Consider the following 16,156-nt stretch of genomic DNA (forward strand, 5'->3'; position numbering starts at 1 on the left):
AGCCTAAAAGCCCAGAAATGTCTACCAGTGTCCGCTCCAGGTTCCCGCTCAGGGATCGATATGAGTATTATCAGAATGTGTCTCACGAGCGGCATAAGCAGTGATGCACTGAAGGAGATTAAAGGGATGGATGAGTAAGCAGGAAGGTTTTGAGGCAGCGTTCAGGTCACTTGGAGGGCCAAAACAGAGAGGGAGAATGCTGCTGAAGCACCCAGATTTAAAGGGCAAGAACTTGTTTAAGAACTAGTTAAAGAACTGTTTAATGTACTAGTTCAAGTAGTAACATGGGGACATTGCACAATCCAACTAAATGGATATCCGTTTTGGGTTCGAACAAGGTTGTTCAGACTTCGTATTTTGGACTAAACATCTCTAAATTTGACCAGGTTTTCTCAAGTCATGCCTAAGACTGAATGGTACTCATGACCTACAGTCTAACCCTGGGCAGAGAAGGCTCCTTCGGGTTCAGAAAGTAGGAATCCTCCCGGGTGTTTCCTGCCCACCATGGATGTGTTACACCCTGAGGCAGTGGAGTGGGGTCAAACTGAGACTGTAATGTTGTGCTTGCGGGTTACATGTTGGTGTCTGTGTTCTGTGAGAGGCAACCTCCACCCGTCTCCATGTAAAGTTCAAACTGGTGGAGCGATGATGCCCGCTGGGTGGAGGTATGGTGATGATGTCGAGGGGGGGGGGGGGAGGCAGGAAGCAACGTGAGCGGCTCTAAAGTTAGCTGTGGTTAACTTTAGTCGGTGCTGAGACAAAAAAACGTTATCACCTAGCGACGCTTTTCAATGGATTGTCGACAACACGTAAACAAAACATGTTTGCCATTTTGGCAAAATGGAAGTGGTGAAACTTCCTGGTTTAGAAGGTAAAAGTCCTCCACGGCGGTTTGAGCCAACCGGATTGGCGGGTTGACTCCAACCCATCCGATTGGCTAGATCTGATTGCATGGTTGCTGGCGCTTGCTGGCTCAGTGCAGGGACAGAGCGAAAACATGGAACCGGACTTTTACATTCTGGACCCGGAGCGGTCCATCCATGGAAGGGTCATGTTCATAATGATAGAAGGGGGTGGGGGTGGGGGGGCGGGGCTAGGATTGGCTCCTCCCTCTCAGCATGGGAGCAGACCCTGAGTGCCTCAGCGTGAAAGAGCTAGTTTCCTTCCCAGCAGGCCTCTGGAACCTCACCAACCTTCCCACTACACTGAATATCGGAGAGCGGTCGTAAAAGGGGTCCTGGCCTTCGCTGGAGCCTCCGCAGAACGCCCCCTCCTCCTCCTCCTCCTCCTCCTCCTCCTCCTCATCCTCCTCATCCTCCTTCTCCACCTCCTCCTCCTCATCATCATCCTGTCCCCCGAGCTCCAAGCACGGGTGGTCCAGGAAGATCTCATCATCCTCCAGGTCCTCTAAGTCCTCGAGGTCCTCCCCCCCACGGCCGTCGGCCGGCTCCGTCACCTCCGTCACCTCCGACACCGACGGGGTGGGGGAGGGGGTGGGGTCGCTCATGCGCTCACTCATACACGCGTTGAAAATGAGGTTGCTGGGGCAACCGGAGACAGGGCGGGGCGGGATCTAGGTTAGTACGTTGGTCAGAGTAGAAGCACACACACACACACACACACACACACACACACACACACACACACACACACACACACACACACACACACACACACACACACACACACACACACACACACACACACACACACACACACACACACACTCCGAGACCGGATCAGACCGGATCAGACCGGATCCAACCAGACCAGGACCGGGCCTGATCAAGGCCCCCCCAGAGAAACCTCACCTTCCAGATCTCAGATCTGTTTCAGGATCTTAGACGTGGACATGGTGATCAACAGTAGAGGAAGACAGTTGGAAGAGACAAGCTGAGTACAGGAAGCCCTCCATATCAATATCACTCATCACCATTGTGGTTATTCACTATTAACAGTAACAGTGAAGGGATTCCAACGGTTAAACCTCACCAACATGTTGGTAACTTGCTTTGTGAGGATCCTTTACTCAGTGCTGGTCTGAGTTGGTTAATGTCGGCCAGTGGTTGGTCATTAAAGTTATCTGTCGTGGGGGTTAGTGGTTGGTCATTAAAGTGGTCCATCATGGGGGTTAGTGGTTGTTCATTAAAGTGGTCCATGGTAGGGGTTAGTGGTTGGTCATTAAAGTGGTCCATCATGGGGGTTAGTGGTTGGTGATTAAAGTGGTCCATCATGGGGGTTAGTAGTCGGTCATTAAAGTGGTCCATCATGGGGGTTAGTGGTTGGTCATTAAAGTGGTTCATCATGGGGGTTATTGGTTTGTTTATTAAAGTGGTCCATGGTAGGGGTTAGTGGTTGGTCATTAAAGTGGTCCATCATGGGGGTTAGTGGTTGGTCATTAAAGTGGTCCATCATGGGGGTTAGTGGTCGGTCATTAAAGTGGTCCATCATGGGGGTTAGTGGTCGGTCATTAAAGTGGTCCATCATGGGGGTTAGTGGTTGGTCATTAAAGTGGTCCATCATGGGGGTTAGTGGTTGGTCATTAAAGTGGTCCATCATGGGGGTTAGTGGTTGGTCATTAAAGTGGTCCATCATGGGGGTTAGTAGTTGGTCATTAAAGTGGTCCATCATGGGGGTTAGTGTTTGGTCATTAAAGTAGTCCATGGTAGGGGTTAGTGGTTGGTCATTAAAGTGGTCCATGGTAGGGGTTAGTGATTGGTCATTAAAGTAGTCCATGGTAGGGGTTAGTGGTTGGTCATTAAAGTGGTCCATGGTAGGGGTTAGTGGTTGTTCATCCTAGGGGTTAGTGGTTGGTCATTAAAGTGGTCCATGGTAGGGGTTAGTGGTTGTTCATCCTAGGGGTTAGTGGTTAGTCATTAAAGTGGTCCATGGTAGGGGTTAGTGGTTGGTCATCCTAGGGGTTAGTGGTTGTGGGGTTAGTGGTTGGTCATTAAAGTGGTCCATGGTAGGGGTTAGTGGTTGTTCATCCTAGGGGTTAGTGGTTGTGGGGTTAGTGGTTGGTCATTAAAGTGGTCCATCCTAGGGGTTAGTGGTTGTTCATCCTAGGGGTTAGTGGTTGTTCATCCTAGGGGTTAGTGGTTAGTCATTAAAGTGGTCCATCCTAGGGGTTAGTGGTTGTTCATCCTAGGGGTTAGTGGTTGTGGGGTTAGTGGTTGGTCATTAAAGTGGTCCATCCTAGGGGTTAGTGGTTGTTCATCCTAGGGGTTAGTGGTTGTGGGGTTAGTGGTTGGTCATTAAAGTGGTCCATGGTAGGGGTTAGTGGTTGTTCATCCTAGGGGTTAGTGGTTGTTCATCCTAGGGGTTAGTGGTTGTGGGGTTAGTGGTTGGTCATTAAAGTGGTCCATCCTAGGGGTTAATGGTTGTTCATCCTAGGGGTTAGTGGTTGTGGGGTTAGTGGTTGGCCCGTTACCTGCCGACCAGACGGAACCAGGGGAAGCGGTCGTAGAACGGGTCTCCTCCGGTCATCACGCTCTCACTGTCCTCGACCGCGTTGCTGCTGGGCACCTCGGCGGCGCGGTCGTACATCTCCCTCATCAGGTCCAGCCTCTGTCTGTCGGGAGGGCATGAAGAACACCTCTGGTGATATACATGTCAGTCTCGGTTTCAGCTAATGTTAGGATCTTGTCATTAAGAATTATCACTTAGGATGGTTTGGTAGAGAACACTTCCGACAAGTAGAACACTTCCGATGACAATCGATTGGGTTTTCAAAGACCAAACAAAAACCCAATTTGGCAATCCCAAACCTCCAGCCAAACCCCTTCCAAACTCAATTCAATTCAATTGTATTTGTATAGCCCTTAATCACGGTTACAGTCTCCAAGGGCTTAACAGGCCAAATATATATGACATCGCCCTTTACCCAAGCCCCCACAAGGGCAAGAAAAAACTCCCATGAAATTAGCAAGGAAGAAACCTTGAGAAGAAACGCATAGTAGGGGATCCCTTCTTCCGGGGATGGTCAGGAGTGCAGTGGGGGCCATAATTGACGTACAGGTAAATACATGCACATCATATTCAATTGGTGATGTGGTGCTGGCCGGTTAACCATGAGGACAGTCCAGGCATCCAGTCCAGTCACCGCAACACGCAGACTCCACCGAGAGACCCATCCTACCCTCTCCACACTCAGACTCGTCCCCTGCTGTGGTACCTGAGCTTCTCCAGGGTCCAGTAGTGGGTCGCCCCGTTCTTCTGGTCCTGCACCTCGACGGCCACGATGGTGCGGGGGAAGTGCCTCGCCTCGCGGTCCTTCTCGGTCTCGGGGGGCAGCAGGTCTTGGGGCAGCGGGGAGTACAGCGTGTCCGTCAGCAGGACAAACTGGAACTGGACCTGGGGGGGGACGGAAACGGTTCAGAGGGCAGTGCATTACCTAGGCTAGATGAATAGCTAGGCTAGTAGAATAGCACAGCACGAGGTCAAATCAGATATCTAACATCGTTAGAAGCATTGAAAGAAGAAGAGGTCAATACGGAGCGGCAGCACCAAGGCCCCGGTGATCGAAGACGAGGGGCGGATGTTTCCTGACCTTCTTCTTGAGCTCCACGCTGATGGCGTTGGCCTCCTTCAGGAAGATGGCGTTTCCCCACAGCAGGTCCCTCAGGGAGGTGAACTGGTACGACCGCCACTTGCGGAAGCCCCACACGGCCAGCTCCGTCTCCTTCGCCGTCCACTGGACTGGGGGTTACCGTGGAAACACAACGTGATCGTCAAAGCGAACGACGGGCGTTCGGAAACATCTCGCCGTCACTTTGGAATCGGAGCGCACTTTGGAATCCTGAGATGTACATTTTATGTGCTAGACATTGCATCCTGATTTCTATATCGTCATGCAGCACTTACTAATGTTTTAAGGCCACTCCGATCCTGATTGTTCCAAGTGAGGGGATTTGGATAAAAGCATCCGTACTAACATGTATTTGAGTCGTCTGACTCAAAGTGCTACCTGAATGACCGAGAGCTTGGTAGGTGTTGGCTCAAGAAATGTTCCAAAATGACAGAAGGTCGACCGGACCAGGCCAACAAGAGCTTCTGAGTGACCTTAACCCTAACTTAAAGAGCTATAGCTTATTTATTAACAATATACAACGCACAAACAAACCAGTATAACATGTATCACTATATTGACCTCAAAGCGCTACCTCGGCTCGAACGGAGCCTTGGCTCCACCATACAGGTAGCCACATCCGGCTCAAGGTGTTCCCTCAAAGACGACTAAACTCAACTGAAACGACTAGTTTGAGTGCAGCGCTACCTTCTTCCTCTGGCTCCTCCTCTTCCTCTGTGGCGTCGGGGAGGCAGCGGTCCACCTGCTTCTGAAGCGCCTCCAGCTTGCTCTCGTACTCCTGCACCGAGCACACAGTTACCCTCAGAGCAAGGCGGGCCCACGTTCACGTGTCTAGGCCTCTGATTGGCTGATCTACCCACCAGCCGCTGCTGCTCCAGAAGGTGGTTGGCCTCCTCCCGTTCTTTACGGTAGAGTTCCTCCAGCTCCTGCAGCCTGGGGACACATCACCATGGATACGTTACAACACCTTCACCAACATTAGCGGGTTTGAGAGAAGCACGAGAAGCCATTTTAGAATCAGCCTTCTGTGTGTCTGTGCAACATGCGATGAAACAAGAGGGTTCTTGGGGAGGGCTTTTACTGGAGCCAGGAAGTCTATCGTCTAATTTTGATCATTTGCATTACAGCAAAGAGGACTTTTATTTAGTGAACCTGGTTTTGACTGGTTTTGATTGTCTATCTGAATGGGGTTGTCTCAAACGCAGATTGCGTTTCAGAGTTCTCTACCTAGAGCCTCGAGTCCTGGACCACCAGACCCTCCGCCCCCCCCCCCGCGCCCGGTCCCCGTACCTCTGGTCCATCTCGTGCTTCATGTCGATGCCCTGCTTGTCCAGCAGCTCCCTCTGGGCGAAGGCCCAGTCCACGGGCTCCACGGGGGTCTCGGCGCAGGGCGTCCGCTCCCTCTCGGCGCGGGCCTGCTCTGGGTGGTTGAAGCGGAAGACGTGGCTCTTCCCCAGGATGATGCGGTTCCCTGCACGGGGGGGGGGGGGGGGGGGGGGCAGAGTCCCACGCATCAAGACCCAGCGCCGTCTCCGATACAGTGTTGAGACCCACCCTGGTATTAGATAACGGTTCATCGCCAGGCTACGATTTTATATTTATTATATTTAAAGGCCATATAGAAAAACGGTTCCTCAGAGTTAAACAGAAGACCAGTGTTGCCACAGTTACCTTCAAAAAGTAATCCGATTACTGATTACTAGTTACTCCTTAAAATAGTAACTTAGTTACTTTACTGATTACTTGATTTTAAAAGCAACTAAGTTAGATTACAAGTTACTTTATCAGTTACATTTAGCGGCGAAAACACCCCCTGCCGCCTAAAAATAAAAAATGACAACCGGTTTTGCCAAAACTAACTTTTTCCAGTAAAAGAATTGTAACGCACAATGTCTTTGATGAGTAACTTTAATCAGATTACTGGTTTGGATATAGTAACGCGTTAGATTACTCGTTACTGAAAAAAGTGGTCCGAGGCCAGTAACGCGTTACTAATTAACGCGTTACTGGCATCACTGCAGAAGACCTACCAATAGGGAGTCCAAAGACTCATTTAGTAATAGTGCAGAACAGTGTAGTGTACATATTGATGCATCAATATGCATATTCTAAATATTGGTTGCTACACATGCTTCCATTCAGTTGACCGAACGGATGTGTAGCAAACCCTGAAGTTTGAGACGAGATTTGATTGTCGGTTCATCCCTCCACTGACTTTGTTGAACCTTTTGTACCTTCTCAACACCGAGTGAAGTCCCGACGGCTCACCTGACTTCAGGACGGTGGCCTCGGTCACCCTCTTCCCGTTGACGTACGTCTCCGCATCCTCGCAGGGCTCCAACACCACGGCTGCTCAGAGGGAACAAGCAGGAACGTCAGGAGAACATCCTCTCCAGCCGCTCCAGCCAACAGAGCTTTGAGATCCAAAACAGAGCAGTCGATGGATGCCAAGGCTCAGTCGCAGAGCTCTGAGAGTATCCACCGTCTGCTGTGTTGTGGTTGGCACTCCTACTTCAACATGCACCTCATCCACCAATCAACAGGAACAGATGGATGTCTATTTGGAGACGGTGGTTTGTTGAGTCACCAGTCGGTGCTCCATAGCAATTATCGACCGATTTAAAAGGAAGATATAAATACCTTGTCCCTAGGACGGAAATCTAACAGTCTACTATTTCTACAAATGCTCAAAGCATAGGAGGAAATCACCGTATTTCAGATTCTGCATTCGCTTGGCTAGTGAAATAGCTAGGCTAGTGTATAGTTGGGCTACTCTACTGCATTATCCAGGCTAGTTCATTCGTTAGGCTAGCGCATTAGCGAGGCTAGTACATTAGCCAGGCTGGTGTATAGTTAGACTGGTGCTATAGCCAGGCTAGTTCATTTGTTGGGCTAGCGCATTAGCGAGGCTAGTGGAATAGCTAGGCTACTGCATTAGCCAGGCTAGTTCATTCGTTAGGCTAGCGCATTAGCGAGGCTAGTACATTAGCCAGGCTGGTGTATAGTTAGACTGGTGCTATAGCCAGGCTAGTTCATTTGTTAGGCTAGCGCATTAGCGAGGCTAGTGGAATAGCTAGGCTACTGCATTAGCCAGGCTAGTTCATTTGTTAGGCTAGCGCATTAGCGAGGCTAGTACATTAGCCAGGCTAGTGTATAGTTAGACTGGTGCTATAGCCAGGCTAGTTAATTCGTTGGGCTAGCGCATTAGCGAGGCTAGTACATTAGCCAGGCTGGTGTATAGTTAGACTGGTGCTATAGCCAGGCTAGTTCATTCGTTAGGCTAGTGCATTAGCGAGGCTAGTACATTAGCCAGGCTAGTGCATTAGCCAGGGAGGCTACGTAGCTCACCCTCTCCAGTGGGGCCTGTGGAGCTGGTGAAGGTGCAGTGTTCGTCCATGATGAAGTGTCCGCTCAGCACGATGTCCTGGCGGCTGCTGGCGTCCACGCGGCCGACCCTGCACAAGAGCAACCATGAAACCGTCTCGAGACGTAAACCACATCGCTAGGCTAGTGCTAACATTGGGGCTTACATTTAGGGCATTTAAAAGGCGCTTCTATCCAAAGCAAAGTACATCCGTCAGAAGAAGGAGAGACATCTGACCTGGTGACAGGACCTTCATTGAGCTCCTTACCTGGTGACGCCGTCCTTGATGTAGTACAGGAGACACTCTGACATCAGGGGGTCTTCGTTCAGGTTCACCAGATGAGGGGTCTGGACGGAAACAGTTTGCCTTTAGATTGATGTCATCAATGCGTTAGCAATAGATGTTAAACAGGTAAGAGAGAGAGGAGGAACGTCAGGTAGGTCAAACTGGAAGAGATTGATAGAGCGGCTCTCAGATAGAGCAGCAGCCAGGTAGATGAACATGCAGATAGACGGGCAGTCAGGTAGAGCAGCTCTCAGGTAGAAGAGTCTCTCAGGTAGAGCAGCTCTCAGGTAGAAGAGCACTGAGGTAGAGCAGCTCTGAGGTAGAAGAGCACTCAGATAGAGCTGCTCTCAGGTAGAAGAGTCTCTGAGGTAGAAGAGCTCTCAGATAGAACGGCTCTCAGGTAGAAGAGCACTGAGGTAGAGCAGCTCTGAGGTAGAAGAGCACTCAGATAGAGCAGCTCTTAGGTAGAAGAGCACTCAGATAGAGCTGCTCTCAGGTAGAAGAGTCTCTGAGGTAGAAGAGCTCTCAGATAGAACGGCTCTCAGGTAGAAGAGCACTGAGGTAGAGGGGCTCGTTGGAAAAAGAGCTCTTAGGTAGAAGAGCACTCAGGAGCTGTGACTCTACAGAGTCCCTCAGGAATCACAAACCTCGTTGGGAGAGAACAGCCCCACTGTGTCTATAAAGACGGGCTCTGGCTTTCGGTGGCTGTCTGAAGGCTTTACAGGTTAGATGAATAGTGGGTTAGTCATCCATTGGTTATTGGTTATTGCTAATCTCAGATTCCCCATCTGAGATTAATAGATGCATATCTTCTGTTAGATGTATTTGTCTTTGTATAAATGGGTTTATACATGGGAAGTGCCGTTTTTATTCGCTTTTTTTTGTGTATTTTTCTCTTCTCTTCTCTCTTTGCTGCACCTTAATTCCCTTTCTGGGACAAACAAATCGTGATCTCCTCTTCCCCCATCCTGTTTAGTTGGCTGCTCTTTACATGAATCATTTGAATCATATGAACATATCATGTGAATCTATTGTACTACTGCCGTTCAGACGGCGCTGGCGTTCTCCGTCCGTACCTTCTTGGGTGAGAACACGCCCAGGGTACCTCCGTCTTCCCTCATGGCCACGCCCATCTCCGCCAGCAGAGCCTCTCTTAGGACAGCAGAGAGCCAATCAGAAGCCAGCACTCACAGCTCAGAGGACGATGGACAGATTACGGACAATCACTCACATACAGTCCTTTTATTATCCCATTTGTTAACCAGATAACAGCCATGAAATGGCCAGGTTATAGCCAGGGAAATACCAGAATATAGTCATTTATTAGTAAGAATAAAAAATAAAATATATGGTTATATACAGGTACTAGCCAGGTAATATCAAGGTAATAGCCTGGTTCTATCCAGGTAATATCCTGGTTCTATCCAGGTAATATCCTGGTTCTATCCAGGTAATATCCTGGTTCTATCCAGGTAATATCCTGGTTCTATCCAGGCACTAGCCAGACCCCACCTCTCCATCCGGATGGCCTCAGTGCGACGGAGCTTCTCCTCCCAGGTCTCGTTGAGTTCAGCAATAATCTTTTCGGTTTCCTGTTAATAATCGGGCACGCAACTTTATCAATACATCGTCAACACCTTTTCAATACATTATCAATGTTATCAATACATCAATACATTATTGATACATTAATGTCAACTCTTGTCAACACATTATCTATATAATATTGTATGTTTTCAACACTAGTGAATCAATGCGCGATCAATACGTGATCAATCGGTGATCAATCGGTGATTGATACGTGATCGATAGGTGATCAATACCTTTTCAATACATTATCAATGTTATCAATACATCAATACATTATCGATACATTAATGTCAACTCTTGTCAACACATTATCTATATAATATTGTTTGTTTTCCACACTAGTGAATCAATGCGCGATCAATCGGTGATCGATACGTGATCGATACGTGATCGATCCGTGATCGATACGTGATCAATCGGTGATCGATACGTGATCGATACGTGATCGATCCGTGATCGATACGTGATCAATCGGTGATCGATACGTGATCGATCGGTGATCGATTGGTGATCGAGAGGTGATGGATACCTTGAGGCGTTCGATGGCCTCCTCGCTGCCGGGGGTGAACATGATGCGGTCGTGCAGGCTGGCGATGGAGCCGGCCCGGCTGGACAGCACCGACAGGGAGGGCGAGGGGCTCATCCCCGTCGTGCTACTGGTCACTGTGGAGAGATCACCCTTTTGATTGACAGCCTGGCCTTTATTGTTATTGTTCTTCAAATCGGTGGAGTCTGTCGGGGAGGGGAGGCGGGGGGAGGGGGGGGGCCGTGTACACAGGGAGTGAGGTCGAGGGGGGAGACAGGGAAGAGAGGGGGGAGGGAGTGAGGGGGGTGAGGGGTGAGGGAGTCAGGTGTGTGGGGGGGTGAGGTCGATGTGGGAGTGGGGGGGGTGAGGAGAGTTTGGGAGGTGAGCGAGGACAAAACGCAGGGAGAAGCAGACAGAGAGATAAGCAGGAAGAGACGGGGGGGAGTAGAGGGGGAGGAAGAGAGAAAGGAATCATTGGAGAGCTAGAAAGGACCAACGGACTCAGAGGAAACGTGAGGAGCGAAGCGCGTCGACGGAGCAGCGGCACGTTTAAGAAGCCGAAGCACGGGAAGCAGCTGAACAGATGCAGACGGCAGGAGCGCAGACCCCCCACTGACGTGTCTGTCGGTGAAACCCTTCAGCCAACAGGTGTCCCCCCCCTGGCCCCTACCTGGTTCACTGCCGGTCCCTGAGTCTCAGTAGTCACCTGGATGTCACCTGTGTTGAAGACTCGTACTGTGTTCTGTGTGTTTATCTTCCAATGGGTCTCACCCTATTGATCGGTCGTTTTCAATATCTCCGTCATCCTTGTTAATCCTGTTTGTCCTTTGGATGTTACTCAACTTGTGATTGGCTACCTGCCTGCCTTCTAGTTGTTAATTCCCTGCGATTGGGCCTGACGCAACATTAACACGCAGCGATGCCTTAAAGGACCTCTGGAGCGTGAAGCCCCGCACGCTGATTCACCACACCTCAAATACATCAGATCTAACGTTTCAAGAGGACGTTGAGAAGCAGGGAACCGGCATCTCGGATGTCACTGAAGTGCTCACTAAGCTCTGCTCTGGCCATGGACCACGGAACGACACGCCTCTGTTTCCTGTCTCAGGGAGGCAGACCAGCCACACCATGGAGGGGTCGTATCATTAATATCAGCGGCTGATCAGAGAGGACACACATTACTGAGGCTTCATAATGGCCGCCGCGGAAATCATGTCCTGGGAGCTGGAAACGACCCGCACTCTGTTCTATACGTTTTATCATAGAATATTTTATAATCATTGTGTCCTGTGTCCTATAATCATAGCATTATGTCCTGTAAAGGTATCTTGTTTTTATGGTTGTATCTTGCATTCCTTCACCCAGCAGTTTCATTGTATGTGAAGCTAAGTTCACGTCCTTGCGTGGTAAGACCTCCTGCCAATGGCGGTTCCTCTGAGCGCTCCTCTGAGCGCTCCTCAGAGCCACTCCGCTCCTCCTCACTACGCTGTGTGACGATGTCTACCGGGAACGCAACGGCCCTCACCTAATTACATCCTGTCGGGATGAACGCCATCAGTCATCGGCTGTTGCCACGGCAACGCAGAGCAATAAAACCCCCGGGCGACGGACACGTCTAGACATACCCGTATTATCCCGCCTGTCTCCCAACGGGTCCTCAGATGGACGTTAGGATACCTTAAGCGCTGCCGTGAGCGATGGCTGCTTCCCTCCCAGACAGGAAGCACTCTCCTCGATGGTACTCCTAGTACACCCTCCTCTCTGTTGTTGCCCTGTCCAGGTCTTGGGTGTGGGGGGGGGGCCTGGCATATTGCGGAACGCTGGGACCGCCCGTTAGGTAACAGGATGGAGGAATAAACCTGACGGCAGCAGACCCACTCCAGAGCTCCCTCTCAGAGTGTCAGCTAACGGCCGTAATAACTCCCGGCGTTCATGTAGCGCTTTAACAGGCGCTCTGAGCCCGTCACACGGTGTGTGTGTGTGGGGGCCGTCACACCTCGACTCATACCAGCGTTGAGCACCCACCTGGGTGGAGCGCCAGACACTCGCCGCACAAACCGCCGCCAGAGCCATCAAACTGTGAGTAATGGACCGTCGGGGGCTGGCTTTATTAAACACCTCATCCTGAGTCGGGTTTTGTTTGCCTGCCTTTTTTTCGACACCACGCAGGAATCTGTGGTTCAGTGTATTGAGATGCCTCTTCCTTCACCCTCACCCCACCTACGTCCCAGCCTGGCCCACCGCACCATCAACACCTCTCCAAACGTCTCGATAGCACCACGGTCACAAGAGCGTAGAAATATCACCAAGACTATCGATATCTGGATGTATCAGGAATCAATCAGGGCGATTGATCATTTACAGAGGCGTAAGGTTAATAGCTTTTTTCCTGACTGCATAATCAATAGTTAATACGATTTAAATACTTCCAACAGAGCAATCAATCAACCAATCAATGTGGCGCCCTGTAAAAGCGCATTTGCCACGGTTTTAAATGTATTGATATAAATTGATTGAAATCAGCGTCTGACAATCAGCTGGTCATCCTAAGATGGTGCTGCAGAGACAGAAGGGTACGTAAGACTTACTCAAGAGACAACAATAAGCGATGGCAATGATTTGCTAGCTTTGCTAATTATACAAACCGTGCTAACAATGCTAGCCATGCTCAGATGCTAGCCGTGCTCAGATGCTACCCATGCTAAAAATGATAGCCCTGCTAATATGCAACAGTTGCTCAAATGCTAGCCATGCTAAGATGCTAGCCGTGCTAAAATGAGAAGAGCGCAAAAGCGAAAGCCACAGAAACACACATTTCAAACCAGCTATCTCGGTTCCAGAACTCCGAAATGCTGGGAGAAGGAAGTGAAGAAGAGAGGAAGAGAAAAACAGAGAGAAACACAAAAGACACAGGGTGACATTTTAGGAAAGAGTCTGTGTTGAACAAACTGATCACACTGATCTCTCCAAAAACAACAATGTGTTAGAAAGGCCAAAACCCGACCCAAATGTTTTGATTTGGCAGTTCAGAATTCCAGGTTGTCTTGAACACAACTCCATCACTCTGGGTCACATGGCGCAACCGCATCATCCAGAGGTTCAAGACAGGCCAGACATTCTCGTGACAATATTGAAAGAATAGCTAAACATTAAATTCAAAATGCAGAGACGGATCCTCCTCAGGTCAATTATTATGTCACTTTTATATCTTAAGCGCAGTAGCAGTTTTTTACCAGAGGCGGAGCTGTTCCTGCAATTTGTATTTAGATTGTTAGCTGCTCTTTAACACTGGTGTAGTTTATGAGGACACGGAGGGTGAGACAACACTGAGTGTGGGAGGGGAGGAGAAGGGAGTGGTTGTGCAAACCTTGTGAAGGACACATGTACTGTACATATTGAGCACTATCATTAGTCAGTATTTGTGTACTGTACCTTTAGATAGTCTGTGTCTATGCTAGGTGGGCAGGACAAGCAGGTGGCTACGGGTTTGAATCTAAGCAAAGAGGCTCTGGGTTCTAACCCTGTCGTCCGCAGACTACCTCCAGGCCTCCTTAATGACGTTAAAGACTCAACGCTCCCTTAAAGACACTTTGAGAGAAGTCTCACAGTCATAAACAGATGGTTGTTAAACGTACAGCTAAATCAGCATGTCGGTGTCTGGGTCAAATCAAAATGAATAAATATGATAATGTTTGATTATTTCTGCTCATAATTATTACCTATAATAATAATTACCAATAATAATTACGATAAATCATTACTATTACCATTATGAATTATAACAGTTCATTATGATTCAGAACAGGGCCCCAGAACAGAGGGCCCCCAGTAAAAAGGGCGTGGTCCTCACTCTCAATGATGTCCCCCAGGCCCTGGGCCAGCAGCAGGTCTCGGAGCCGCGACACCTCGTCCTTCAGCTCCCGCACCAGCCGGTTGTTGGGGTCCTCGTTGATCACAGCGTTGCAGCGGATCTGCTTGGCCCGGTCCGCGTACCTGTTGGGGGAGGAGGAGGCGTTCAGGTGGGGGGGCGTCTAGCCTGGTGTCAGCTGTTAGCTTGGCGGTAGCTTGGCGGTAGCTTGGTGTTAGCTTGGTAATAGCTTGGTATTGGAAGAGGAGTCATTCAGGTGGGTGGACGTCGAGGTTGGGGTTAGCTGTTAGCTTAACGGTAGCTTGGTGTTAGCTTAGCGGTAGCTTGATGTTAGCTTGGTGTTAGCTTGGTGTCAGAAGAGGAGTCATTCAGGTGGGTGGACGTCGAGGCTGGGGTTAGCTGTTAGCTTAGCGGTAGCTTGGTGTTAGCTTAGCGGTATCTTGGAGGTTAGCTTAGCGGTAGCTTGGTGTTAGCTTAGCGGTAGCTTGGTGGTGGAGGAATCATTCAGGTGGGTGGACATCTAGCCTTGTGTCAGATGTTAGCTGTTGGCTAAGCAGTAGCTTGGTGTTGGCGGAGGGAAGCTAACACCAACCATGCAAATAGCCTCTCCCATGGATTCAAATGATGGGCCAATAATTTGAATTGTATCATTTGATGTGCACTGGTCTCCTAAAAACTCCCTCCTGGTTCCTGCTGTGTTGTTTTTTTGTTTGTCTTTGCCTGCCTGTCTTTCTGTCCTTCTCTGTTACCAGTTTGAGGACTGATGTCCTCGAGTCTCTTGAGCTGCACCACATGATAACGTATCATCATCATCTCCTCATGAGAACGTGAAGCGGTACCTGAGGGTGCTCAGAGTCTCATCGTAGTTGATGTCCGCAGGACTCAGCGCGGCCACCATCGCCGTCCGGGAGTTACCCCCTGAGAAGAGGAGGAGGAGGAGGAGGAGGAGGAGGAGGAGGAGGAGGGCGTCAATCAGAGACACGCCGGAGGTCATTGTGTTCTACCTGTCCTCTAGAGGGCGCTAGAGCCTTCACATTACCGGCGTGGGACAGGTCAGAGGTCAGAGTACCTTGATACATGAGATGTAAGCTGCAGGATAAAATCCCCGAACACAAGTTATTTCCTACCTACATTGTGTCTTATATTGTGTAGTCTGACTCCCGCACAACTAAACTGGCGACGAGATGCAGCCGTGGATGCAGCACCGTTTCCAACGCGGTTTGGGATTTACACTTAGTGCATAGTTAACAAAGTTTAACTTGGTCGTGTCACATGGTTGTGTGGATGGTAAAGGCTACAACGTGGTCGTACCCAGGTTCTCTCGTAGGAGCCAGGTCAACACAGAGTCTCTGTAGGGGATGTGGTTCTCCACCTTCTTCTTCTTCTTGTTCTGTCAGGAGGGGACACAGAGAGAGGACACACGTTGACGTGGAGCCCCTAGCCGCTGGAGGGGTTCACAATGTGGACCTCAACGAACCTGAACTTAGACATGGCCAAGTGAGGCTGGGCAGACTCTGAAGTCTGCCCAGCCTCACTTGGACATGAAGAAGTTCACTTCACACTGAAGTGCATCATATTTGTTAAGGAAAGATTGTTGCGTACGACCTCGACAACATCTTACCTTGTTGGGTCCAGAGTCCTGAGAGGTGAAAAGAGCAGAGCGAAAAGGTTTACACATGGCAGCATGAAATGATCTAGTTCAAAAGTAAGACCAATCCCTCCAGACTCATGACGAGGTCATGAGTCTGGCCATGCATGTTACACTGATGCAAATAAATGTATCAAATACAGATGATGAGGTAAAGTCTGACTGCGTACCACTTCTGCCAGGGCGGAGATCACCTTTCCCAGGGTGGTGAGGGACTTGTTGATGTTTGCTCCTTCCTTTAACCAGACACAAGGTTCAGGTTAAGATAACACAGAGAACAGTACAA

The 16,156-nt window shown here is 49.6% G+C and overlaps 1 protein-coding gene across 1 annotated transcript in view; it reads right to left on the reverse strand.

Moving 5' to 3' along the window:
- The window catches only part of kif1aa (kinesin family member 1Aa), a 47,416-nt gene that overhangs the window by 20,087 nt on the left and 11,173 nt on the right, over positions 1 to 16,156 (reverse strand). Inside the window, exons 8-24 of the mRNA XM_056603990.1 lie at positions 16,041 to 16,106; positions 15,844 to 15,861; positions 15,534 to 15,612; positions 15,062 to 15,140; positions 14,205 to 14,347; positions 10,358 to 10,491; positions 9,751 to 9,830; positions 9,315 to 9,390; positions 8,221 to 8,300; positions 7,937 to 8,043; positions 6,857 to 6,937; positions 5,879 to 6,059; positions 5,449 to 5,521; positions 5,276 to 5,366; positions 4,550 to 4,698; positions 4,175 to 4,353; positions 3,431 to 3,571 (exon numbers count right to left, since the gene is read on the reverse strand). Coding sequence (XP_056459965.1) covers positions 3,431 to 3,571; positions 4,175 to 4,353; positions 4,550 to 4,698; positions 5,276 to 5,366; positions 5,449 to 5,521; positions 5,879 to 6,059; positions 6,857 to 6,937; positions 7,937 to 8,043; positions 8,221 to 8,300; positions 9,315 to 9,390; positions 9,751 to 9,830; positions 10,358 to 10,491; positions 14,205 to 14,347; positions 15,062 to 15,140; positions 15,534 to 15,612; positions 15,844 to 15,861; positions 16,041 to 16,106 — 1,757 coding nt within the window. The remainder of the gene's footprint in view (positions 1 to 3,430; positions 3,572 to 4,174; positions 4,354 to 4,549; positions 4,699 to 5,275; positions 5,367 to 5,448; positions 5,522 to 5,878; positions 6,060 to 6,856; positions 6,938 to 7,936; positions 8,044 to 8,220; positions 8,301 to 9,314; positions 9,391 to 9,750; positions 9,831 to 10,357; positions 10,492 to 14,204; positions 14,348 to 15,061; positions 15,141 to 15,533; positions 15,613 to 15,843; positions 15,862 to 16,040; positions 16,107 to 16,156) is intronic.

Source organism: Gadus chalcogrammus, chromosome 12, assembly GCF_026213295.1.
Source record: "Gadus chalcogrammus isolate NIFS_2021 chromosome 12, NIFS_Gcha_1.0, whole genome shotgun sequence".
Lineage (NCBI taxonomy): Eukaryota > Metazoa > Chordata > Actinopteri > Gadiformes > Gadidae > Gadus > Gadus chalcogrammus.